The sequence below is a fragment of the Micromys minutus genome, assembly GCF_963924665.1.
Source record: "Micromys minutus genome assembly, chromosome: 7".
Lineage (NCBI taxonomy): Eukaryota > Metazoa > Chordata > Mammalia > Rodentia > Muridae > Micromys > Micromys minutus.
Window position 1 is genome coordinate 3,342,953 of NC_137976.1, and position 27,458 is coordinate 3,370,410.

Here is a 27,458-nt window from a genome sequence, read left to right on the forward strand (position 1 = left end):
TTTAAAGTCTAGAAAAGGTTAATTTCTAGTAATTATCTTGGCATTTCTCTCTGACATTTTTCTATTCTTCACACATTAACCAACAAAAAACACTGCCTTCTCAAGCTGTTATGTTTCAGAAGCCCCCTTCTGAAATACTGAGAACTACGTTTTGTGATGTGTCTTTCTAAAACATCTGTTCGTAGCATAAGATATAAATTCTACTTAAAGGTAAAAACAGATCAGCCTGATCTTCCACTGGTTAAATACAGAAATATTTACTTTGTTTATGATCTGAGACTTTGAAGGGGTCATAAGATCATTGGAGATCAGACATTGTGAGTGCAATGGTACACATTTTAATAAATACAAGAGACAAAAAACCAAACACCTCTGATGTCTGCTTGGCAGGATCCCAAGTGAGCGATAGGACACTAAGCTACTTACTCATACAGAGTCGAGCATTTCTGCTTGGGGTTTATGTCCCATAGCCTCTTGTTTCGGACAACATACTCGCTGCTGTGCTGGTCATAAAGAGCTTCAAACTCTTCTACATCCTGCCGAAGGTGGTCAGGCACTGCAAATGGTCCTGCAGAGTCTGAGTTGCGCCTACTGTGTTAAAAACAATTTTGTACATAAACTGTTGGGAAGGAATATGTAATTGCACATGAAAACACTACAGAACAGGGACACCATAAAAAACTATAGAAAAACAAGTAATAAAAATAAAATTAAATAAATTTAAATAAAATTAATAATCTCAGTTTTGTACTAAAAAAATGTATTGCCAGAGAATTTAATACAGAAAAGCTAAAATTAACAGGCTGGAGAGTTGGCTCAGTGGTTAAGAGGGCTTGATGTTGCAGAGGGCCCAGGTTCGGTTCTCATGACCTACATGGTGGTTTAAAACTATCCATAACTCCAGGGGAATCTGATGTTCTCTCTTCTGACTGCCACAGGCACCAGTAGTAAAGTACATAGACATACAGGTTGGCCAAACACTGGCACAGTAAATGAAATACGTAAAACTTTAAAAACCCTATGGTCTCAGTCAAGAAACCAAAATTCAGTCATTCTTTTTAAATACTTCTACTTAGTAAGAGCACAATTTTTTTTCAAACTCCATATTTAAAACATAAAAATCAAGGCCATGTATGTTGGTGCACGCTTTTAATCCTAGCACACAAGAGGCAGAAGCAGGGGAATATCTGAGAGTTTATTAGCTATTCAAATATGGACATCAAGTTCAAAAAAGCCAAAACTATTTTTTTTGTCTCAAAAAACAAACAAAAATCAATGTTGCATTCATTATAACTTATTGAAGAGTTAGAAAGAAATGCAAACTTAAAATTGTAACTCCTAATCATTTAAGGGTTAACATAAGGCTATTAATAAAAATATTTCTTTAAAACGTGTAACAGCAGCATGAAGAACAGGAGATACCAGAACCAATTCAGACCAAACAGTGCTTATGAGAATTCAGGGCTATCATCCTGCAGGGACCACCTCTGGGCTCAAGGCAAGCTGCAAAGGATGCTGAAGGAGACCGGGTCAAGGTAAGGACTAGCCACAGAGAACTGTCCCGGGAAAGGGGAAGGGGGAAGGGAGAAGGGAAGGGGAGGGGAGGGAAAAGGAGGGGAGGGGAAAGGGGAAAAAAAGAGAAAAAAACGGGGGAAAGGGAAAGAAGGGAAAAAAGGCAAAAAAAAGGGGGATAAAAGGAAAAATGGAAAGGGAAAGGGAAGGGAAGGGAAGGAAACAAGCCTATGGTAAATTGGCATGACTTCTGAGTTACAATGAGGCAACGCCATACTTACTTATGGTCTTCTGGAGTGGCAGTCTCACTACTTGGTGTTACTGATGCTGTTCCAGATCCTACTAACATTGGCTAATTTAAAAGAAAACAAGATGAGAATGATATTTTACCCTAATAATGATGGGATTCTACCATAACTGACAAAAATTGTCTACCTTAAAAATAGCAGTATTCTACTCTAAAATTTCAGGGAAAAAACCCACTTTTGGAACTAATGAGAATTTACATAAACATATACATGCCAACTGTCAACACTTATAAACAGAAAACAGTATTATAAATTTTAACAGCCCGAAATAGATTAAAGTTAAAAAGTTAAGTAGTTTCCAATATTTTGAAAAATACAAATGTGACTATAACGTAATGTGAACAACTCTCATTTTCATCAGACACAAAGGTAAGCTGTGTGGAAACTTCCAAGTTGCCTGCTCCCCTCGCTCACTCTTACCTATCTCCCACATGCCCCTCCTATGCTAGAGCCACTTAAAGTAATGGTCTTCTGTCTCCCGTGCCTGGAGTTAGAGTGGGAAGAAGAAAAAGATCCCGGCAATTCCAGGGTCACTAGGATGACTAGATTCATCACTTTTGACTATTTTAGATAAACATCTGAACAGAAGTTAACCATCAAAGAAGTTCTGAACAAAAAATAAATATCTTCATATTTGCTCATAAAATTCAGTAAAGTAATATGATTACTGTGTGTGCATAGACTCCACAGTGTATGCACTGTATGGGTTTTCATAGGTGCCCTAGCATGTGCGTGCATGTGTGCATGAGTGACAGGGTACAGGTTGTTATCAGGTATCTTCACCAGCTCAGTGTCTCACTGAGCCTGGAGGACCCCCAACTGGGGGAGAACTGCTGCACAGCAAGGTTCCGGGAACCAGCTGCACCTGGCTGTTTATCTGTCACAGGTGCTGAGGAGCCACGCTAGGGACCCAACTACCTGACCCTCAGCTTTCCTGCCTACTGTCTTAAAGCCAATGTACAAGATGTGTCAAAGGTTCCTAGAGCTGCTTCTTTCTCACTAACACTCAAGACAGTTACAGAGACTGAGGAGTCACCGCAGAAGGTACTCTTACCTTTGAATCTTTTGGCTTCTTTTTCTTGCCTTTGTTTTTTACCTTGATACAACCAAACTTAAAAAATGAAAAAGAAATCAATGAATCTTCATATATTAAAATCATAAATCGCACAAGAATCACATTTTCCATGATTAGTCATTCATTAAATATATAGTCAGTCACACAGTGAGCAGAACCCTGCAAGTCCCACAAAGAGCTTAATGACACCTCCAATGTTTTAACCTCAACAAGGCTTATGTTATTTCACATAACTAATCAGACTTTTAGGTAATTCTAATGTGCACGGTAACAGCATTCTACAGACACACCTTTCATTAATAAGTAAACCAGTCATCCTGTTTGTGGTCAGACACTGGACAAAAACCGTGAATGAAGAGATTCACCTTACCACAAGGTTTGCTCACTGTTTCCCCACATTTGGCAAGACATATCTACTAGAGAAGTTTAAGACATGTTTCAAGAACAAATGATCTATAACACTGGCAAACATGTCTGCTTCTCTAAACTATCACGTTCTTTTTTTTTTTTTTTTAACATTTATTTATTATATACAAGTATACTGTAGCTGTCTTCAGACACACCATAAGAGGGCATCAGATCTCATTGCAGATGGTTGTGAGCTTGGAATTGAACTCAAGACCTCTGAAAGAGCAGTCAGTGCTCTTAACCACTGAGCCATCTCTCCAGCCTCACTACCACAATCCTTATCTGAAGAGTTCCTAACCTTCTGGAAGCATAAAAAGAGCCATAGTGCATGAGTAAAGGCCGCTCTGCAGCATCTCAGATAAACCAACAGGAGCTCCTTTGAGAACAAAACATCCTCTTCTTAACTAAAGAATTCTTCCTTTCCTCTTTCTAAAATGAACATTCATTAACAGGTCTCAGGTGGCCTGACCTGGAGCTGAACTCACTATGTAGTTGAGGATGCTCTGTTTCTACCTCCTGAGGGGTGGAACTAAAGGCCTGTGCCACCATGCAGTTATGCAGTGGTAGAGGGCTTTGTGCACTCTAGGTACCTTTAGCACATTCCCAGTCCCTGCAATGGTAGGGCTTCTGTTTCAGTCTAGCATGTGACCTGTGAAGCAGGTAAATGCTGGCCTGGCTTCTCTGTGTCTCTGCCTAGCATAAAAACTACCAAGGACTAAAGGACTTACCGGCATTTCATCACTGTCTTGCTTCCTTAGTACAGTGCATCGGCTGTCTGCAGGAAGAACAGGAGTCTCTGTGAGGTGACTCAAACACCTGTACTTTCTTACAACATATGAAACCACCCCGGGACTGTCAGCAAGCCTGTGCACTTTTTCCACCTGGCTCTGACAATTCAGCTTACAAATCAAGGACAAAAGAACTGACTAATTGAGAAATCAACACAGAGAAGCACATAGCTACAATTTGAGTCTGCATTCTCAGGGCTATGTAAACAAGAATAGAGATGCCTGGTGCCAACAACGACCTGTTCTACTACCCCCCCACCCCCCGTCCCTAATCCCTGTAACTCATGTAACTCAAATGCTGCCACAACTAAATAAAGCAGCAATGAAGCCAAAGAATTAATAAAGTCCTTGGGAAAAAGCCTAAGGACAACTAGAGAGACTAAGAAAGCAAAACATGTAGGTTAGGCTTGAAGTGAACAGGCAACAAATGATGGCTAGACAAACGGCATAAGCTGCAAGGGGTACCAAGGGGTACCCTTTTCTAAAACCACACAAAAGCAAGCTCCTTACACTGCTACAAGGTCAGACCTCCTAATGCGCCTGACAGTGCACAGACTGATGCTAAGAGAAGGGGAAAATGAAGCAGTTAGCACAGCTGATGAATACATGAAAGATGAGAAGCTAATATTTAGAATCTAGTATCAGAATGTTGAAGTAGAACAGAATCACACTGATCAAATCAGCTATAAGGGTGAAGAAAGTCCAAGAGAAACTAACTGAATGAGGTGTTGTTTGTCCTATCTGACCTCTGGCCTTTCTTCCCTCCCTATTCTCGAAGCCCCACACGTGCCCGTCCATTTTCACTTCTACATCTACGTCTCCCTCAGACCATCCCTGCTCCCGAGACTTCATCTCAGAGGAAGAGTCAAAGGCTCAACTTGCTTTCAAGTCCTCCTCATTCTTCTCATTTCCGTTCATCAAAAGACTCTCAACCACTTCCTGCCCTACCTTCCAAACCCCTGCAAGAAAACCCAAACATAAAAACATGACTATTTTGTCGTCACATCTGGAATGTGCTAGGTCCTGTGCTGTTTTCTGACCTGTAACATTAGACAGACTACACAATGAACTTTGCCTCACATACCCATTATGTCAAAGAACTCGTCTAGAGCGCTGTGCAAGGCCGGGAACTTGTCCCTGTGCTCCTCCAGCAGCCAGATTAGGCAGCGCGCTTCCATCACGGAGGCCGGTTCACAGAAATAGTCAAGCTGTTTTCCTTCCATAGAACCCAGTTTATGGCCATACTTCTCATTCCAGAGGAAAGTCACAACGGTAAAATCCAGCTCCTTGAGAGATGCTCCATATCGAGTGAAAAAGGGTCCTGTGGCGTCTAAGCCTGCGAGAGACAGAGCCCAGATCACAGGAGCCAGCGTATTTACTTCAGCACAATCTCCATCACATCTTTTAGAAATAGTTCTATGTACAGTCTGCTTATATTTTGAGTGAAAATATTTAAATAATACAGTAGTCAAAAATGCGGTACATTTTAAAAACAAGATTTAACGCTGAGGTGACAATTATAATAATTCTAATGGTTCTATTATTAAAATGACACTAAATTCCCTTAAAAACATAACATTATTTTCCACTTAATTCTTGACTTTCGTTTCTGATTGAACTGCAAAGATTTTATAATGTTTTCCTATATTCATTCCATACCAGCAAGACATCAGTAATACACACCCTTTCTAAAAGCTTGGAAAAGAACACCTACAGGAGTTGCTTCTAATCTTCCCAGGGTGGCGGAACCCCATGCACCCAAGGTTGTGACAGGGAAGCCTTATTCCCTACTAACAGCCTCCAAAGTACTACCTTTCCATCCTCCTTCACAGGCACCCTAGGTGTCAAGTCAGCAAGAGATCACTCCTGAATGGCCGATTACTCCAGACAAAATACTTAGTTTGTAGAAGTCACATGGTATGAGAAATCTGCAGCTTAGAACATCAGAATCCACAGCAACATAAACTACACCTTCAGTAAAGTTTGAGACCTGCCACTGAAGAGAGGCACTCATGGTCCCTAACATGATGACCACATCATGTGCTCGACAAGGAACGTAAGCAAACAGTGATGAGTTTCTAATGTTAACTTTCTCTCTCTTGCAAATCCATTTTTTTCTTCCTCTCTTTTATACTGATCAAATACACTGGCTGCTAAATTAAACATACACACAAGTGATTCCACTATAGACTTTTGTGAGAAGTAAAATACCATGAATTGAAAATTATTCCTTTATTAAATAAATATGTTTTAATTCAGATCAGAATAAAAGCTTAAGCTCACTTTATATTTAGACAGTGAGCATACATTACTGTCTTCAGAATGAACGTTAATTATATTAAAAGGACCTAAGCCATCCCGCTACTGAGGAGCTGCAAGCGTCAAATGATGCATTTACTACTAAATACAGTGGTGGGTCCTTTAGCCCCTGTAGCATAACTCAATAAGCCTACTTCTCCAACTCAAGTCTATATTCTACAGCAAAAACACCTAAGCAGTAACTTTTAATTCGCTCATTTGATAGACCATCTTATCATTTAAGAGTAATATTCTAGGACCAAAACCCAATGAAGGCCTATGGAGACCCTGCCAAGCTTGCTGCCTTCCTAGATTACCTGTCCTCACAACCCTGGACTGACTGGAAAGGTGCTATTCCCCTTCCTGTGGATTTCCTTCCTGTTCTTTATCAATAGCTGCCCATGGAGGCACACACTGTGCTAGGCCAGTTGCCATTCTAGTCATCACAATGCAGCCTCCCAAGGCACCCACCCTCACCCAGTACCACAGCCATGTCAGCTCCAGTCCTTGTAATCCTCTGACACAGAGCTAGATGTAAGAAGTTTTCTTAATCTTTCCTTTTCCCAGTCATAGTGGCAAAATCAGAACAGAGCAAAAGCAGTTGTACAATCCCACCATCCCTACCAGCAAGTACACTCCCTCAGGGGCTCCACAGCCAGCCTCACCTACTGGTGCTTTTAAACAGTTATCCACGGAATCCAGATTTTCTGGTTTTGTTTCTCAGCACAAACTGCACTGACAGCAGACAGCACAAGTGCACAGCTACTTCCTATTTAGTTTGCACACACATAGGTCGCTCAGCGCAATTAGTCCTGAGCTTCTTACAGACTGACCTTTCCTGTGTTTTCATCTTTTTAAAGTGTCTTCTAACCTATCCACAGCATAACCTAATTATAACCTATCCTAGCATATCCTAAGAAAATACCCGCATAGAGAGTATCTTTAGCCATATAAAAAACGTAGACATGCATTCAAAACATGGCAAATAATAAAACATCAAAGTAAACAGGATTCAGAGGCCTATATTTGCCCTTCCTTCTAAGCAACACCACTCTAGAATTTAAAGGTACATACCAAAACTATTCAGTCTCTGGATCCAGGGAGCCAACTTGGGGTCTAACTCTTTAAGCTCACTCAAAACATGCAGAAATATCCGTGTCTTTACTCTGTTCTTTTCTTGAATCAAATGACCAATAACATAGTCTACAGCTTCATGAACAAAGTTTTTGCTAGAAAAACATGTTGTGTAGTCTTCCGTGCTCAGAACCTTCCAAGAGAGCAGCTCTCTGAGAAGTGAGGAGGTGTTCAATACCACAGATTTAATCTTGTCAGCATTCTGCTTTATGCACTGCAGGATTCTGTCATCAAGAAACTGACAACTCTGAGCACTGTCTACAGGTTCTAAGGAAAAGGAGGAAGGTTAAAGGGTAAGTAGGACAAATTTGCAATTAAGTCGTTACTCTACAGGGGAGAATGTGAACACAGTACCCACTACCACAGATTACATAGTCACGTTTCATGCATTTGGCAAAATTGTAGGGGTTAGCACACCCAGAGTGAGTCAGCCTTGCCAAGGAAAGTCATGTTTGTGACCATGGCATCTCCCCTGCCAAGTAACTATCTGACTCTGGTTCGACTTACACAAACCATTCAGAAAATTTTAAATTTGAAATATGCACATTTAATAATTACTTTGAAAAAGCCAAAAAGTTCAAATTAAGCCAAAAATTGAGAAAAAGGTTTTTGGGAGGCTGAGGCAGGAAGATCCCACGTTTGAGGCCCACTCTCAGTGTAAGGGCCCACCTGAGCAACTGAGTGAAAGCCTCCAAACACACCGAGGAGCTGGGCCAGCTCCTCTCACTCTACACCCCAACCCCAGAGCAAGTACTTCACATTTTATTTTCAGTTCACTTATATAAGAGAGTTGCAAACTGTATTGAAAACCATTTTCCTCTAAAATAAGCTTTCTTCTCCCAAATATTCTTCCCTAGCCTTACAACTAAACTTCAGATGCAATGTTCTTAGTCTGTAAGCATGCAAAGTTAACACATTTGCTGAAAAAAATTCAGAATGAAAAAAATTTTGATTTATTTGAGGCATTTCTCAAATACTAGGCAGATGAAAACAACTCAAGAGCAAATGAAAAATATTTCATCGGAGGCACATGATTGAAAAGGGGCAAACATTATTTCGATTCTAAGCTCCAAGGGCAGGTCCACAAGCCAGTCTCTGATTTAACACACTGACTGTCAGACTCAACAGTTCCCAGATCATTTCTATGCTGGCTCAGAGCACGGGAACGTCATGTCAGGTAAGCTGCATCACTGGAGAAGTGGTGAGCCTAGCGCAGGTTCCTGGGGGTTTTACATTAGAGTAAGAGCTCTCCATACCAACCTGATTGTCTCAGACTAACAGAAGGTTGTATATGGTTTTAGGTTTTACTTTTTTAGGACAAAGCCTTGTTATATATTCCAAGATAACCTCAAAGTCATGGCAACCTCCTGCCTTAGCCGCCTAAGTGCTAACATTAACCACATCTAGGTTAGTAAGAGGCAGTATTAAAATTGGAACAAAAATCCCATTTTTAAGTATTAAAACAGTAACTACAAGTGAAATTTGATTTAGTAAAAACTAGTATGACACCATCTAAAATGAATGTTCATATTTGTACAACAGGTATATACTCTTTTTACAATTTGCACTTTCAAATACCTTCTGGCTCTTCAGTTTTAGGTGGATTACTTTCCCTTAAGTCCTCTTCCATTCTTTCTTGTGCTAACTTTTTTGCCTCTTGTTTTTGGATCTTTCTCTTCAACTTTTTATCTTCTTTCAGTCTTAACTTCTCAAGGCTGATAGACAGTTAAAATTAGTGACAATTTATCTATGTGTTAACCTCAATACACTATTTTGTCTAGTTTAAATATATTCTCCAAATAAGTTAAGACACTTTTTAGTGAACCTATTCTATAACTTCTGTTCAACCCAAAACTTATTGATCTATAACATCAATTCAGTCAAAATAAGAAACTTAACTTCATGAGAACAGTACCTCAGTTATCAAGTGTCAGGTAACTAAGGTGCTATCTCCAACCACACAGACTACAGCACAGTCAATGTGAAGGACAGTCCACACGTTTAACTTCCCATCTGACCCAGGTCTCACAGGAAAACAGTCATGCCCACAATGTTATAATCTGGTTGATATGGTTACACTGAAAATATTCCAACAAGTAATTCTGTTCACCTTTTCTTTTGCTTTGGTCACAAATGATACTAATGAAAGAAAGAAGAATCACTCATCAGAATGAAAAGAAGCAGGACCAGAAAGAAACAGAAAAGAGGACTGAACAAAGATGCACAGGTGAGTAATTTAGACACATACTGAGAGTTTTATTGGTTTAAAAATGTTTGCTGAAAAGATAAAAAAATAAAAACAAAAACACCTTTTAAAATGCATTGGAATTAAAGGTAAAACATCCATGAATGAAACAGAACATTTCTACCCAAGTATCAGATCTGTTTAACAAACGTCACAACATAAAATGCCTTAATTTCAAGCATCAATCATTAAGTGATTCTGGTTCAAGTTTAGGCTAGTTCCTTTAGTTTTAAGAATACATAAAATCATTTTCAAATATTTGTTTTGTACCCACACTTTAAAAAACAGCACAATTTAGAAACTTACATTTATTATAATTATATTCTACAAGACACCATAAAACTGCTGTTGGATGTTCAAAGTCTTACCTAGAACATTTCTGTTTCAGAACAGGTCTTGAAGGAGCCTTTTCTTTTACGACCTTGTGTTCAAACTTAAAATAAAACAGAGACATCTAAGAATTTTCTCATCATTTCATGATACAAAACAAAAGCACAGGCAGTAAGCATTTCAGAAGCACACACCACCAATGCTAACTGACAGGACAGCAGAGAGGCTCTCACCCACACAGAAGCCCAAGAAGCTTTAACAAAGTAAGTGATGGAAAGAAGAACAGGACAGGAGACACTGAAGGAAGAAGTTTTATAAAATTACAGCCAAGCAGAAAACCCAATAAACTGTGAGTGTTGTCGCAGCTGCTCAGTGCTGTTATCCCAGGCCGCCACGTTCAGAGTAACTAAGGCACTGCTGCTCCCGAAAGCCCGCACCCCACCAGTACCCAAAAGTTGAAGGGGCTTAAATCCGAGAACAAAACCAATATAACTGCAATGTAAAGCTCTCCTCCCAGTAGCACGGACTGAGAAAAGCCTCACTGCAATGCACATTGTAACATCCCTGTCTTCTCTAAAATGGGACCCACACAAGTCCACACACTTAAGCTGTGTCGTATCAGTCTTATGAAGCATCTTTACCAAACACTTACTTCACATTTAACTTGACCACCACTGCTAAAGATGATAATCTTGGAAATGATTCCTTCACAGTCAGGGGTGAGACAAATTCCTTGTAGAAAATCCTTTTTGATTAAGAGAAAAAGATTATGTTTGTAGTAGATAAACATACCCATACACCATTATATCCACAAGAACTGTTAAAATATAGTATAGCCTCCTTCAGTAAGCCCTAAAGTTCTCATACAAAGAATGTATGTTCTGAGTGTTACTTGCTTTGTCAAAGCAAAGTGAGCTCACATGGCGTGAACCATGTTCAAGCACACATAACAGAGCTGCCTCCGCTCAACCCTGACCAACAACTGAAAACTTTAAAGCAGACAATCAAGAGACTATATGCTTTCTCATTGCAAGACAGAGTAGGGGACTTTTGATGGAGTGCATGTGGACAGAGTAAGGGAACAGTCGGTGGAGGGCATTTAGACTCCACGGCAGCTTCTGAGTCACAGCATCCTTCTAGTTACACAGAACCTGACTCACTTAACTTGAGCAATTTCTACTGCTGAGTCATAACTACATCTTTCTGCCCCAAAAGAGAGATTTGAAAAGATTTCTGTAAGTCCACAGATAATAGAAACTAGATGTATAATTAATGCAAATTAGACCATAAGATTATACCTTCTTACAAGTGTTCTCAACAATTACCAAGTACCCCTGCATGAGAAACAACAGTATATTGAGACTTTGTCCACTACTACTGTCTGGTGTAACTGGACAACCTTCAGAGAACTAATCCTGTAGAGCATAACTTAAGATATGGATGAGAGCGAGCACTGAGACATTTCCTTTGATCACATGGTCAAATGCAGAAGCTAAGTAAAAGTGCTGCTTTCCTGCCTGTTACTACTGCTGTGTGAAACCTTCTAATTCTGGGCACAATGCCAGGGAGAAAACACATACTTCCTAAAGACTTAAAAATTTTTTTCAGAGAAAAATAATCAATATACAAATATATGCAAAAATCTAACCTTATGTCTTACCTTGTCAATTTTATCATTAAAAGTTGTTGCTTTTAACTTTTTCCAGCAGTTCATGTGAAATTCTACTTTACAGTATTGGCAACAGCTAATTCGTATAAAACCCTAGGGTTTAAAAAATTATATACATTTTAAAATGTCTATATTGATAAATTCATGATAGCATTCACTGAAAAAACTAAAATCTTATATTCGCCAACAGATAAAACGAGATATGATATTTCCCTACGGTGTGATATACTTCCACTCCCCAAATGCCTGGCTGTGCTGCTGGTGAACTTGACTTTAACAGTAGGAAGGTGGCTGTCCTTCCTAACACACCACATGCTGGAAAAACATCATTTCATCTGACCTACAGCTACTACCTCCTCCTCCTTTTTAGAGTTATTTATTTTATGTGTGTGAGTACACTGCTGATCTCTTCAGACACACCAGAAGAGGGCTTTAGATCCCATTACAGATGGTTGTGAGCCACCATGTGGTTGCTGGGAATTGAACTCAGGACCTCTGGAAGAGCAGCCAGTGCTCTTAACCACTGAGCCATCTCTCCAGCCCTAGCTACTACCTTCTTAAATAAGCTAATAAATGATTCAGTTACACAACAGATTTCCCCTCAGGTCTCTACAGGAGAATTCAGGCTTCAATGGTCTTTTAAATTTTCATATTCCAATTTTACAAGGTATTTAAAATGTAATAAATCAGAGGAAACAGTCATTTTGTTTCCTGTTTTAGTGGCTAGAGGAGAAAATGCAGCCAGGTAGCCAGCTTTCTAGGTCACCAGACAACTCACATTGTTTGCTTTGGCTCCTTTGGTTTCCATGTGTGATAACCAAGAGCTACAGGGGAATGGGAGGGAAGAGAACAGGAATGCTACCAAGCAAGAGAACCTGTGAGCCTCCATGCAGGGAACTAATTCTGAATTCATTCTGAGATGCTTTTGGAAAATAGTAAGTTCATTATTTACCTTAAAGTCTGGATCAGTTAAGTAAATCTGAATTTTGGAATATCCACGGCACTTCTGATAAGAACAAACAGCATCTGGCACTGGGGGAAACTTGCATTCTTCAACAAACTTCTCTAACATCATCTATAACAAGATAAAAATGATAAACACTGTTACGACACTAACGTGCCAACAAAGCCGCCTGTGATTTCAAGCCCTCCTGTCATCAGGTGTAGACAGCCTAAGTTTTGTCTTTAAAACAGTCAGTTCAGGTTTGGGGAAAACTTCTAACCTTCTGTAGCCATGGACTGTCACTGTACAATTTAGTCTTAGAAATCTCCTTCAGGACTGAGAGGACTTACAGACGGTAGAGGGGCCACGGGCAGCTCTGCACATCACATCATCTAGAACCAACACTCCTAGCCTGTGCACCTGCATTCATCCACGCCACATTTGCAGTGCTGGTTCTGTTTAAATCGCTCCTATGTCTTATTCCAGGCTTGTATGGACTCCTAGCCATCCTCAGCTTTGTTCTTCACTAACAGCTTTGCTAAACTCCAACTACCTCACCAGACAATTCACACAAGAGCACAGTACTCTACTCAAATTTAGGTTTTATCTTATCATGTTTTCAACGTTCATCCTCCTGTGACAAGTGCCAGTGCTTCTTAATTATCTGTTCATTATGTGACACTACAGTCATTTCTCCCTTCAGCCTATTTTAATATTTTTAAAAAATCTGTCTGTGTTTTATACTATGATTGTGTACATGTACCATGTGTGTGCCTGGTGCTAAACATCTCAGAAAAGATAATTAGATACCTGGAACTGGAGTTAAGGATGGTTGTAAACTATTATGTGGGGGCTGAGAATTGAACCTGAATCCTCCAAAAAGCAACTAATACTTTTACTCACAGGGCCATGGCTCCAGATCACACTCCCTTCAGGCTATTACAGACTGTACTGATATGGCCATCAGACATCAAGTTCTTCTGAGAGCATGCTTTCCTTTGTGCACGCTGAGGTATGAAGCAGCCATACCATCCAGTAACTAACTTGCTAAGAACTGTCAGGCTGTTTCTGTCGCACATATGCTGACTTAGGTCAGAACCAGCATCAAGGCTCTATGTTCCTGGATCCTTGCCAAAGCCTAGTAGGTGCAAAGTGGCATTTTGCTCTGGTTTTCATTTGTATTTCCCTGAAACTGATAGTGTGCTAACTGGTCACATTTATAGTTTCTGAGCAGAAATGTCTCTTAAAATCTTCTTGAGTTTTGAAAGCTAATTGCGATTCACCCACAATCAAGTTTTAAGAGCATCTGAGTATGTACTCACTCACAAAATGCACATGTGATTTAGTCTTTCTGTAGTCGGTAATGAATCCTTATGGCCCTCAACACGACACTGATTTCCTGTTTTCTGAGTTGAGTACTGTATTGGTAACTATAGTGACTGTAATGAAATTCCACTGCCATACTGACACCTAGGTACAGCAACGCACACTGCTTCACTGTGTCCAACTCTGCTGCTTCCTTGCTCTTGACCTTGTGCTCATCACCGGAACCATCACCCTTCATGTGTGAACAGGAATGATCATGATTTACTACTTACAGACTGCCTTAAAGAAAACTGACAATAAGCAAAAGGCAGGAGACTAGCACCCAGGAGCGCCCATGGCCTCCCAGGAGCACTCAGGGCATACAGGAAGTGTGCACGGAATGCTGCTACCTCTGTCCTCTAGTCCCAAGTCTTCTTGTAGAGGGGCTCTCAAGCCAGAATAGAATACTTGAACACATAAAGTTACCTTGACTTTTTCTGGCTTAGATTCTTCAATAATCACATTACTTGTGGGCCAAGTTAGAATTCCAGGGAGACGATAAATTAAAGTCTTTGCTTTTTCAAAGTGATTAAGAGCTTCGAGAAATCTAAAGACATAATTGGGAAGAAAGAAGATACTGAAGATGTGACATAATATTTTACTCCACAGTAATTCACCAAGACAAGCCTGATGGAAAGACAACATGATAGACATAAATATCCACTTTAATACATTTTTAAGTAACTAAGACATTACTGCTACTTGTTACAAATATGTAAATGAAGCACCTGATCACAAGTATGAAAAAAAGCCACACCTAAGACAGCAAAGCAAACTCAAATTTGGACAGAGAGACATCACAGCAAAGGATCTGCTGCACTAACATGAAGACCTAAGTTCAGATTCCCAGCTTGTCCAGTGCAGCAGCACAAGTCTATACCCCATGTTATGGAGAGGGAAGAGATTGGAAGGAGTCCATAGGCCCCGAGGCTGACGGGCCAGCCCAGATTAGCTGAAACCAAAAGCTCCAGGTGCACTGGCAGACTCTGCCTCGGACACTGAAGTGGAAGGCCACACAGACTGATAGTTTGAAGGATAAAGGTACCGAACACAAAGCCTGGTGACAGGAGTCTTACACCTGGAACCCATGTGAATTTATGGATGCACAGAGTGTAACAAGATCTGCCCTGAGATCACATGAGGTGCTGTAACACAGTCTGCATATATTCTCAATAACAATTAATTAAAGAGATATGATAAAGCTGGCCGGGGTGATGTATGCTTTTAATCCCAGCACTTGTGAGGCAGGTGCACCTCTGAATTCAAATTCTGCCTGATTTACAAATCAAGTTCTGGAACTATATATTGAGACCCTAAAAACCTATATTTAAAAAGGAGGGGTGTGTGTATGTGTGTGTGTGTGTGCGCGCGCGCTCATGCATGCAGAGACAGTGGTTAAGAACATTTGCCGCTCTTGTAGAAGACCACAATTTGGTTCCTGGCATTCAAGTGGCAGCTCACAACCAACTAGAGTTGCAGAGGATCTGATGCCTCTTTTTGTCTCCTCAGGCACTGTATGAATGAGGTGCACTGACTCACATACAGGCAGAACATCCATACACATAAAACAAATACATCTTTAGCCAAGTGTGTTGATACACACATTTGTATCATAGCACCCGAGAAGCAGAGGAAGGTGTATCTCTGTGAGTTCCAGGCCAGACAGACTTACATAGGAAATTCATCTATCAAAGTAACAACAACGAACTAGCAGTGAGAGAAGAGAGCTACTTACATGTATGCACATGTATACTCAGCAAAATATCCCAACCAACGCCCAGCCAAAATCCCTTGTATAAAATGAATTAATCATCACAGAGACCATCAACTTTGTACTTCCCGTGGTTTCTACTAACCTGTTTTTTTTCAAATATACTTTTCCTATTCCACAGTAGGCCAAGCAGTCAAGCCCCTCATTGGGATAGTGTTCAATAATCCTCTTAAACTGGTTTTCCGCTTCAGACAGTTCCTTCAAAAGCAGTGAGAACAGTCATTTACATGAGAGAAAAGCTGAAACTATCTCAAAGTTGATTCTTCTCTAATATTTAGAAAAATACCTATGTATCATAAAGTTCCTATTGCAAAGTTTATCTTATTTTATTTTCTTATAACTGGCATGTGTCACTCATGGAAATTCAAGGGGAACAACAAAAGCAGTCCTGCTGAAAACAGACGGCCAATGGACAAACGTTTACGGACACGCACAGGCCCACTCCCTATACACCAACGGAGCTAATTCATGTGTCAACCGAGTTGGGTACAGACAGCATAAGATACAGGTAGAAGTGCTGCTTCCCTGAAGAACTGCCATTCCAGTGACACCAACGTGGCACTTCACAGGTTGAGAAAAGCCCTTGTGTAAAACTCTGCTCCCTGATAAAAACTTAAAGAGAACTTAAGAGTCTATACTTAGTATTCTCAGCAATGGCATTTCTCTGCTTCAGATACATTCTATCATCCTATTAAAAAACCTAGGGTCCCTAGTCGTGAGAAGTAACAGTAACCACACTGTGACTGAAAAGAAAGTGGAGACAAATGTGCCCCTGCTGCTCTGAGGCCTATTCCAAAGGAGGCTTCCAAGATAGGCTACACACAGACTTCCAGGGAGCTATTCCAGAAGGCATTTTCCAGGAGGAGTTATGGAAAAGGGAGTGAGGTACAAGCACATGAAAATCCTAAAGAATTAAAAATTACGTTTAATTTTTTGAAAAGAAAATTGAGAGATGCCAATCTGGGAATAATCTTTTGAATGTATATGTTCTAGTAAAATTTTTTATCACTTCCACTATTTTTACAGTAAATCACACATTCAACTTCAACTCTGAAGTCTTGATTCCAACTATCTATTCGTAAAATCAGACAGAAATTAATGGGAGGCAATCCTACGGTCATATTAAGAACAAGAAAAACAACCTCAGGCACCATGAACCCTTGAAAATGAATCATGAATTTTAATTTTAATTAAGTGGTAATTTAAGCTTATATGTAACTAGAAAAACTTAGGGCCTGGGTTGGCAGGAAGAGTATATATTACATAAACTGCTATAAATACATCCATGTATAAAATTACAGTGTGGGTGTTTTATTTATTTTACATATGTAAGTATACTGTTTCATCTCTTCAGACACCAAAAGATGGTACCAAATCCCATAACAAATAGTTGCGAGTCACCATGTGGGTGCTGGGATTTGAACTCAGGACCTCAGGAAAAGCAGTCAGTGCTCTTAATCACTGAGCCATCTCTCCAGTCTCAAACTATGAGATTTTTAAAAACTTGATTTCTTGCTGCAATGTCAAAAAAATTAAAAAAGGCTGAATGCATTTGGAAGCATTTCAACCTTATGTAAAACCACAAACCATGGAAACTAAGACTATGAAACCAAGTAACACTCTCAGTAAGAATGACAGGGAAACAGAAGGCAAAAAGTCATGTAATCCAAAGCAGTCACACTTCACACACAAGCACTTATGGAAAGCTCAACGCAAGAAGCAATCCCACACTCATGGACACACTGCCCAGTCAGCAACATCATTTCCATGTTTAGTTTTTCTAATGAAACATCACACTACAATAATCACAACTTCTCCAGGCCCATTCTACTTTCTTTCGGTTTTGTTGTTTTGCTTTGGTATTTTTCAAGAAAAGGTTTCTCTGTTTGGCCCTGGCTGTCCTGGAACTTACTCTGTAGACCAAGCTGGCCTTGAACTCAGAGATCCATGTGCCTCTGCCTCCCAAGTGCTAGGGTCAAAGATGTATACCACCACCCCAGGCCCACTCCGATGGTCACTTGTGTGATGTGGAGGTGGTTAGGGGTACTATTACAATTACAGACTTAGATACATACAAGTAGTACACTTCTGTCACAGAGACACACAGAACAGGGCTCACAGTGGTAACCTGCTCCACTTGCCCATCCCTTGACATCACACTTTCGGAATACATTTCTTCTCTGGAAATGTGGACTCCTAGAAACTGCCAAGTATAGTGTTTTTCTACTAGGAATGCAAAGAAAATGTTCTTTTCTTCTTTGAAGACCAGGTCTTGGCCCAGGCAGGTCTCTAACTTATGACTCTCCTGGTTTTGTTCCAGCCCTGAATCATTACTCGGCCAAACTTAATTGTAAAAACAATCCATCCATCACCTTATGTTGGTGTTTAGAAGCTGGAAGGAGGAGGATAGCAAGCTTGAAAGCAAACTAGGCAGATGGCAAGACCTTGTTCAATGCCCACAATACCCTCACAAAATAAAATTAAGTTAAACTCAACTATTTTAGTCTTTCAAGAAAGAAATGAGCCAAAATAAGAGAACAATTTCAAAATGCCTTCCACATTCAATATTGTACTTCAGTCCTTTATCTCTCTTAACACCTTACCTCAGGGCGTCCTATTCCAAGGAGAGAAACTGCAAGCCCATAGACTACTAATACATAATTAATCATGGCCAGGTTCAATTGCTGTCGATAAAAATGCACTAGTTAATAACATGAACACAATCCTGTCCACTCAGTATCACAGTAACTTCCCAGCTACAACAGGTAGATAATGACATCTTACTGACAAGCAGATGAATTAGAAACATAACTGCAGAATAAGCTACTATGGCTGTGCACGATTTACCACTCAGGCCTCAGTGTCAGGAGGCCCAGTTTATAATGGACTAGGAAGGCTGCATTCTTTTGCATGTAACAGGGCTTGGAGACAGACTGAGGGGTCTGCTCTTACCTTGCTTAAGACTGACAAGAGTCAAAATCCTGAACTTGGCAAAGGTTAGAGATTCTAAGAGAACTAAACCATGGCCAAGGAGTGAGCACACACATGGACCACACACTAACTGGGGGTGCTACTCACCTCCCACACCAGAGGAGTCACCTGATCTCTCAGGTCTACTGTACACTATACAAGTTAAACCCACCTGAGATGTATTACTGTTACTAAAGAAGTTACAGTCCTAGGCAGGAGAGATACTCGGCAGTTAGCAGCACTGGATGCTCTACCAGAGGACCCAGGTTCAATTCCCAGCATCCACATGGCAGCTCACAAATGTTTCTATTCCAGGGATCAGACACCTTTCTATAGGCATACATATAGCACCTATGTACACACAATTAAAAAAATAGACTACTAAAAATAAAATGTCACAGTCTACCAAGCTTACCTTTATTTTCTGAGGATCTAACCCATTGAGTAACTCTGTAAAGGCCTGGGCAGCGCTACGGCAGCGCTGCTCTAACAAGGCCGTGTACCCGTCCTGAATCAAGCTCCTTAACATTTTCATGATGTTAGCAAAGTCCTGTGGAGGAAATTCATGAGTCAAAACCTATATCTTGTTAGTGTAAAACTTCAGACAGTAAGTTGATCAATAATAAAAAATTTTCAAAAACTGAATTACATTTATTATGTATGTAGGTAGGTATCAGAGGAAACCATGTAGGAGTCACTTTTCTACACTGAGCTATCCCGTGGCATGCTCAGCAGCGTTTCATGGTAGGCAGATACTAAACTGCCGCTGTATCATGAAATCCCTTTCTCAGAAACAGTTTTTAAAGGTACTGTGTCAGCACATTACCCTGATCTGTTTCAGCTGAGAACAAAGGGGCTCAATTTAATAGAGCTTGTTTTTTTCCTTGCCCAGCACTGCATTTTGAAGTTTTAACAACATGCCAAGACACTACTTCCACAAGTGAGTGTTGTAGTTGGGACTAAAACAGGACAGAGGACATCCAGCACTCAAGCAGTTTCGCTCACATTTTCAACAACGGTCACCCTGACTTGAAACAAACCTTAACTATAAGCAAAGGGTGGCTGTTCCAAGTTTTTATTCCAGACCTGTTAAATATGCACCTAACTATAACCAGAAAAACCCATTAGGACAGAGATCAGCTCATTGAACTCAAAATGAAAGACAAGAAACTACAATTAAAGGTACCTTTATACAAGTATACCTTGTAATCTGATGATATATATGCACATTATCATTTAAGCTTATATTTTAACTGCACAACAATGGGTGTGAGTCACACAGTCCCATATAGATGGGAGGAGTCAGGGACACTGGAAACCATGCGTGTATGAGCTGGTCAGTGGCAGAGAAAAGACAAGATCTTTAGTGTCACACTACATACAAATATGCACAAAATCTCATCCCACTGGGGAGGCTGCGGTGACACAAAAGCTTCCTGCTGATTTCCACCCAAATAAATCAAATGTAAAAAAAACCCACTCTCGCAATACCCAAGGAAAAGAACAGCTTCTGTAGAAACTTGATGTTTGTTACATTATTAAAGACACATATAAAACCGTATTTAAGAAATGAACTTAATAGCATAAAATATGTTCTCCCAAAAATATGCTTCATCTGCTTTGTTACGTGAGAAAACAGACCAATAGAGCAAGACAATTATACTGAAAATTATTTCCTTCAATATAGCCCAACCTAGATTCTGTGGACTGGATGTTTCTAATGAACAGGCTGAACATTCTTACCACAGACCCAAATTTCTCATCATAGAGAAGAGCTCTACTACAAACATGCTGAATGAACAAACTAGGCCTAAGTATCTATGGTGAATAATTAAAGAAACTTTGTACCTTCAAAAGTTACTGCCTGTTTCAAGTCCTTCAGGGTTTTTAAAAACTCAGTAAGATCAGTATAAAACTAAAATCCATTAGGAGTTCTAAACTTGCCTTGTATGCAAACAATCAGAAACTTGTTTTAGTCATTTATAAGATTTGTTATATAGATCTAAAATAACCAATTTCTAACTGGTTGGCATATTGAGAAATAAGTAGTAGCCTTAGCCATTTTAAAATGCCATTTTTAAAAAATTTATTATTTTTTTAACTTGTTCAGTTTTCATCCTGCTTATTGCTTTTTTTTTCACTATTTAACTTAAAAGAATTTGTATGTATCTAATCCATGTTAAAACATTCAGAACAGGTAGCTCTAATAATTCTACAGTAGGCAAAATAAAATTGTAAGCAATTATCTATCTTATTAAATACTTAAAAAAATATTTGAAGCTAGTATTATTAAATCTTGGGGAAACAATTTGCTCCTTCTACAGAAAAAGCCTTTTCTCTTACCTGGTGTGCAGCTCTGGAAGATTTTGAAAACTGTTTATCCAAAATGCTTTTCAAATCTACTTGTAAAGTCGCTTGTGAATTAGAACTGAAGGAGAAAAAGCAAGCACTGTAAAACCTTGTGAGAATGAAGCAGTTGTACTCATATGAAGAAATGCGTGCATTTATAGGTGTCACTTCAAATACTGAGTAAATGGGGAATCACTCAATTTTCTCAATAGAAATAGTTGAAAAATCCCATTATCGCCATTAAAATCCCTATAAAATGAGAGAAGAACCAACCTGGGCTTTTCTGATTCATTGTTTCGTGATTTTTGCTTTCCTTTATGTTTTGGAGGCTGACCTGTGAAGATAAAAGTATTTGTTCCTGAGACCTGTACATAAAACCTCCAAGACTATGAGTAAAAGACAGAAGTATATATTAACTGGACTGCAAGAAATCCACACATAAACTGAAATAAGATGCATAGTGTCTGTGAATACAACTCCAAGTAAGTCAGGACAAGCTGCTGACAGTGCAGGGCTGGAAGGATATATTCAAATTAGGATGTTACTCTCTGGGTCTATAGAAAAGAAACACAGGCAACAGGTGCTGTTCTCAGGCAGTTTACAACTAGAGTGGAAGAAACACGAAAAACTTTAGTGAGCAAACCATTACCAAAATAAACTAATAAACACTAAGTTGCCACTGATATATTAATTCCACTCTAAATCCTATAAGGGAAAAAATCACATTAGCTGGAATATACTGTAAAAGCTGTTTGGTTTTGAGACTAATCAGGATTTTGAAAAACTACTCAACACAAGATTGGTACTCATTTCAGAAATACTAAGTAGACATGCTCTCTAAAGGGTTCCACAAGTACAGAAATGGGCTACAAGGTAGACATTAGGGGCAAGTGACAGACCTCACTGCAGATCCCTGCTCTGTAAGACAGTCTTTACTCCACTGGCAGGGGAAAGTTACTGCTTCTTTGAAGAGTCAGAAAGTGACGTTCTCACAGCTATGTTAGATGGCAGTGTGCCAAGAGGGACAGGGTGTGTGTGACAGAAAGTGGAGAGATGGCAACGGACTTGTCAGATAAAGAGAACCTTGATGTCTTCAAACATAAAACCTGGAAAAACAGAATTCTGGCTTCGTTTCTTTTTAATGCTTAGATTTATTTCTTTTTATTTCGAGTGTGTTTTCCTGCATGTGCACCATGTGTGCCTGGTGTCAGTGGTTGTCAGAAGGTGTTGACATTCCTGGAGGCGAGTTAACTGGTTATGGGTGCTGGGAGCTGGATTTCTGCTGTGTGGGAATGGACAAAACAAATTAATTACGCACACTACCTCACAGTGACGTATTGCAACGTTTAAAGTGTTTCCTCAAAGGTGTTTCACATCCTGTTAGACTGCACTAGGTAACACAACCGCCTGATTTCCCAACCCTGCACTTAACCTGTTACCATAAGGAAACTGCTAGCACTAAGTGACTAGAGAGAAATGGAGCCTGAGAGAAGATGGAACTGCAAGCAGGAAAGACAAGTGATGAAAAGAAAAACCAACAAACAAGGGAAAGAAAAGGAAATGATGGGATGTCAGTAGTGGCAAGGCCACAATCCCGTGTCGAGAACCCTAAAAGAGACACCACGAACGCTTGAGGTAAGAAATTGTTGTGTGAAGTAACCTTCAACCATCACAAAATCTGTATGTTCTCAGATTCAGTCGTAAAAAGCAGAGTTGTATACATTCTGCTTTAGGAAGATTTTCATCAAAATACAATACAAAGGGAGATCCAGAAATACATGAAGCATGCATACCCACATCTCATCTAAAGAGCACATGCAATTAACACACACAATTAAACCAAGCCAAGTTATCGGAAAGTCAAAGTACGGGTATGCTCTGAAAGCCCTGTTCTGTGCAAGTCAAGTGCTGAAAACTTAGTGTTGGAAGGCTGACCCTTCCAGGTATTGATCAGACTACAGATGACATCACACCTTCTCAGGATGCCCTGGACAGATGCCTTCCCCCTTCTACTATGTGAGCACACAAGAACACAGCCATCTATGATCATGAAAAGTGCTTCACTAGAGACTAAATCTGCTAGAACAGGGCACTGGGCTTCTCACATACAGAAATAAAATACCCAGTTTGTGTAATTTTTGCGATAGTACTCCAAGTGAACAGACATCTTTTCTCAGCAAGGTAAAATCATCCCTAAACAGAGCCAAAAGTAGACAAATGCTCTGATAGGAGAACAGCAAACAGACTTTTTATATAGGAAAGACAAAACAAAGCCTGATGAGGCAGCTCACAACCATAATCCTAGCATGTAAGAGGGTGAGACCACCTTGGTTACAAACTGAAACTATGTCTCAAAAACTCAGCAGCCATTCCTGTGGTATAAAAACTTTATGAGGAAGGTTAAATAAGGAAGAAATACTGACAGAGGACTCTGGTTAGATGAGACACTAATAAAACTCTGGTAGTGAGACAATGCTCGAAGGACAAGCAATGCATCTTATCTTCACATTATATTTACTGGGTTACAAATTAAACTTATGAAGTGTACGAAAAGCCAGAACTCATGAGAAGAACGTATCTAACGTGCTCTTTTTGTTGGTGGGTTCACGTGTGTGGAGGCCAGCAGTCAACTCTGGCTGTCTTCTTCAATCATGTTCCACCAATCTCTCATCAAACTTGGACCTTGCAGACCCAGAGGAAGTAGCTACACAGTAAACTGCTGTCTCTGCCCCACCTTCCCGACAGGTGCTGGAGATGAGACTCAGGTCCTCACGCTTGTGCCAGAACGACCTTACCATCTGACAGTTGACTTTGGCTGTCAACCTAACTGAATCTGGAACCAACTAGGAGACAAGCCATTAAAAATATTTGTAAAAGACTTTCTTGATCAGATTAAGTGAGAAGATCTCATCCTAAACATGGGTATCCTCTTCCTATGGCAGCCAAAACAAACAAACAAGCAAACAAACAAAACCCCAAGGAAAAAGCTGTAGTTTGGGATTTTTTTTTTTTTTTTTTTGGCTGCTTGCTTCCTACCAAACTGGCAGCTCCTAGCACCTCACTGCTGCCACCAATGCTAATACTAGTACTGCTCACTAATGTGAGGATGTGGCTTCTTCAGCAATGCCGCAGGCCTGCAGCTGTAGGCGCAGAGTTCAGAGGCCCTCAGCCTATGAACTGAGCAGCACTGGGTATTCAGACTGTGTTATCCGACTCACTTTAATAATAAACCCAGCGGCATGTGTTCTTTCCATTGGTTCTGCTCCTCTAAGGAACTGAGCATCTTCCTGGATCCCAATGTTGTCTATTCTTTAAAAAAAAATCATTTATTTTATGTATATGAATTTATGTCTCATGCTGCACATGTCTGTGCATCATCCAAGCACCTAGTGCCTGACCATAGTGAGAAAAAGATGTCCTCCCCTGGAACTGAATTCACTGAAGGGAGCTAGGAACCAAGCCTGAGTGCTCCCCGGGAGCAAGAAGCAAGCGTGCTAGACGGCTGAGCATTCTCACCAACCTTTCCATGCTTTCTGGAAACACAAACTACTGTAGTTTACTGTCAGGAAGTGGGACCCAGAGGAAAGCCTTTGTCACAGTGGGTGGCCTCCTAGAGGAGCTCCAGGCTCCAGCCCTGTGTTCTCTCAGTGCTGTGCTTCCTGCTCTGCGAGGTGAGCATTTGCTATTATAGACACTTCTGATGTCAACCTCCATCCACAGCTCTCAGCACAACTAAGCCAACACAAGCCACATGCTTTAGGTACCTTCTAAATCTTGAGCAAACAAACAGGCCTTTGACCTCATGGCTATCCCATGTCAGGTTTTCACTGGAGTGGTGAAAAGGCGACTCAAAGCATTGTTATATTACTAGAAGTATCACCATGTAAAGGAACTACAATAGGACCAACTGAAGCTTGCACAAACTTTCAGGCAGAGGTTTGGGTGGCAATGATGAGTAAAAGACTACTCACTTGGAGGTGGCAGAAATTCAGGATGACAGTCACAATCGTCCCCCTTCAAAGCCTCATCTGCCACCTGCCCGTGAAAATAAAACTAGTGAGATTTTTAAAGTCAATACAGCCAAAGAATCAGCAATCACATAGAAATTAACTAGAATACATAGGACTCACTCAAAACCTAAGAAGCACGGCTGGTTATGACTCCTAACTGTGCAAACAAGCAAACATAATAACTAACAATGAGAACCCGAGAGAAACAGCAATTCTAGAACCACAGTCCTCTTTCTGACACTGGGCATGGTACCTGAGGTAAAGGTTGTTAAATAATGCCTGTGTGCTTCTCCAGCTAACTGGAATGAAATTCTCTGGACATTTTCTATATTACCCACAAAATACCTAATATAGGATTTAGAAAACTCCCTTTTCTGCCTATCACCCACCCAACATTAACCCCCCCCCTTATTTCCTTCCTCAACTCTAGAAGCCAAACATAAATATAAATTCAGATTTGTATACTACAAGTCTGAGAAAGCTCAGATACATGTATCTGAGATATCTAATCAGCATCAGACTACAGGCCTTATACTATTTGGGGGGAAAAAAAACCCCAAAACATTAAACTACAATACTTGCTGAACTTAGCTACGGGCTAGAATCATGGCTCCCAAGGGCAACAAAATGACAGAAATACCTTGGGCAGAGGCACCCCCTAGAAACCCCAACAGCAGCAGTTGGATGGTAGGTTGGCAGAATGTCGAGTAACCATCCTCCCACAGATAAAAGATAAGAAAAGGAAAACCTACACCACGAAGAAGGAGCAGTGGAGACACAGCTACTAGACTATACTGTCACTTGTCCCTCAGAGACTGGCTCAGAGACAGAAACAGGACATACAGACAGAACTAAGTGGCAAAAGAGTATTTGTAAATTTATTTTTAAGACAAGTAACTATGACTTCAGGATAAATTGTGTGAAATTTAAACATTATCTTTATGTAGCTTATGAGACGGCCATGTTGCCTGATGTGGGAGAATTATTTTCTTAATTATCAATAAACAAAAAAGGCACATATGACCAAAGCATCTGCCAGCAAAGCATCACTGTGAATAGTGAGCCTGTTAATCAGTTTTTAGCTAAGCTTACCTTTTGATTCTGATTGCCACCACTTGCCATTTTGTACTTAGTTTTTCTGAAACCTCTTTCTGTTTCCACAAAGTTAAGTGATGTTCTAAAAGCAGGTGCTGATGAGTTTCTAGGTATGTAAGCCCTGGAGGTGACAAACAACAAGGAGCTGTCACGTCATGCCCACACCGAGGCCCAGCTGCAGGGCTTCTTCAGACAGGCTGCAGCACACAGCTCCTGGGTCTTGAAAGCCAAGTATCACACTCTGAAAAGATCTCCACTGCTACTGCAGGCTTTGCGCACTCACAGTACCATAAAAGGCTTTAGGCATGCACAGTTCTTTCAACTAACCTAGAGGGAAGAGTGGTTCAATGCAACCATTTCTTACTCTAATAGTGGAGTAAGTACAGCTTCCTGTTTTAACAGCTTTGATAGCCAATGCATTTAAACAAAGCCTTACAAAAAGCTTCGTCTATTTTCATTTTTATTACATTTCTGATTATGCTTAAATTTTCACACAGTATATTCTGATCATATTCTTTCTCCTCCCCAATGTATTTTAACTGTCAAATTATCAAATGTAGAACACTGGCTACTGTAACTTTACCTGTAAGCTCACTCAAGCATATCTGCAGCCTTTGAAGACTTTGGGAAGCAGGAAGTCATGTGCTCAAGATAGAAAAGGGCACCAGGCACAATCTGCATCCCAGCAACTCCTAGGACCCACATAACTTTAAAATCTCATTTTACTCTTTCCCATAGCTGTACACTAGTAATACTTTTTTTTCAGAAGGTCCAGGAAAATAGTAAAATAACCAACTCCCAAGTCACCTACTTTTAGAACACCAATACAAATGTGCATATGTGCATACATAGTCACACACACTCTCACAGGTACACTTTAACTCACACAAACTCTCACGCACATTCAAACCCATGCACATGCACACACAAACTCCCATACATACTAACTCTCTCACACACATGCACTAAGACACACACACTCAGACATACTCTCTTACACAAACATGTGCACACACAAACATAACAAAAGCTAAAAAAACAAAACTAGCCTCTTTCCCATCCTAATGAGATACTGTCAATATGGAGCTAAGTACACAGTTCAGAGGTAGACAGAGACCTGCTCAGCACACACGACCCTAGGTCTGATTCCTAGCATCACATAAAGCTGCTATTAGCTCTTAAAAGGAC

The 27,458-nt window shown here is 40.2% G+C and overlaps 1 protein-coding gene across 8 annotated transcripts in view; it reads right to left on the reverse strand.

Annotated features, from left to right (window-relative positions):
- The window catches only part of TTC3 (tetratricopeptide repeat domain 3), a gene marked incomplete at its 5' end in the record, with an annotated part of 91,797 nt that overhangs the window by 26,752 nt on the left and 37,587 nt on the right, over window positions 1-27,458 (reverse strand). For 6 of the 8 annotated variants that reach the window (XM_080919116.1, XM_080919115.1, XM_080919119.1 and 3 more), the window contains 19 exons: window positions 427-591; window positions 1,794-1,864; window positions 2,875-2,931; window positions 4,032-4,078; window positions 5,176-5,427; window positions 7,464-7,790; window positions 9,102-9,238; window positions 10,137-10,201; window positions 10,751-10,843; window positions 11,759-11,860; window positions 12,720-12,842; window positions 14,502-14,622; window positions 15,932-16,044; window positions 18,450-18,530; window positions 19,232-19,366; window positions 21,160-21,244; window positions 21,439-21,499; window positions 25,137-25,200; window positions 26,268-26,391. In XM_080919116.1, coding sequence (XP_080775242.1) covers window positions 427-591; window positions 1,794-1,864; window positions 2,875-2,931; window positions 4,032-4,078; window positions 5,176-5,427; window positions 7,464-7,790; window positions 9,102-9,238; window positions 10,137-10,201; window positions 10,751-10,843; window positions 11,759-11,860; window positions 12,720-12,842; window positions 14,502-14,622; window positions 15,932-16,044; window positions 18,450-18,530; window positions 19,232-19,366; window positions 21,160-21,244; window positions 21,439-21,499; window positions 25,137-25,200; window positions 26,268-26,391 — 2,223 coding nt within the window. The remainder of the gene's footprint in view (window positions 1-426; window positions 592-1,793; window positions 1,865-2,874; window positions 2,932-4,031; window positions 4,079-5,175; window positions 5,428-7,463; window positions 7,791-9,101; window positions 9,239-10,136; window positions 10,202-10,750; window positions 10,844-11,758; window positions 11,861-12,719; window positions 12,843-14,501; window positions 14,623-15,931; window positions 16,045-18,449; window positions 18,531-19,231; window positions 19,367-21,159; window positions 21,245-21,438; window positions 21,500-25,136; window positions 25,201-26,267; window positions 26,392-27,458) is intronic. The other 2 variants (XM_080919117.1, XM_080919118.1) reach the window with 1 other exon arrangement.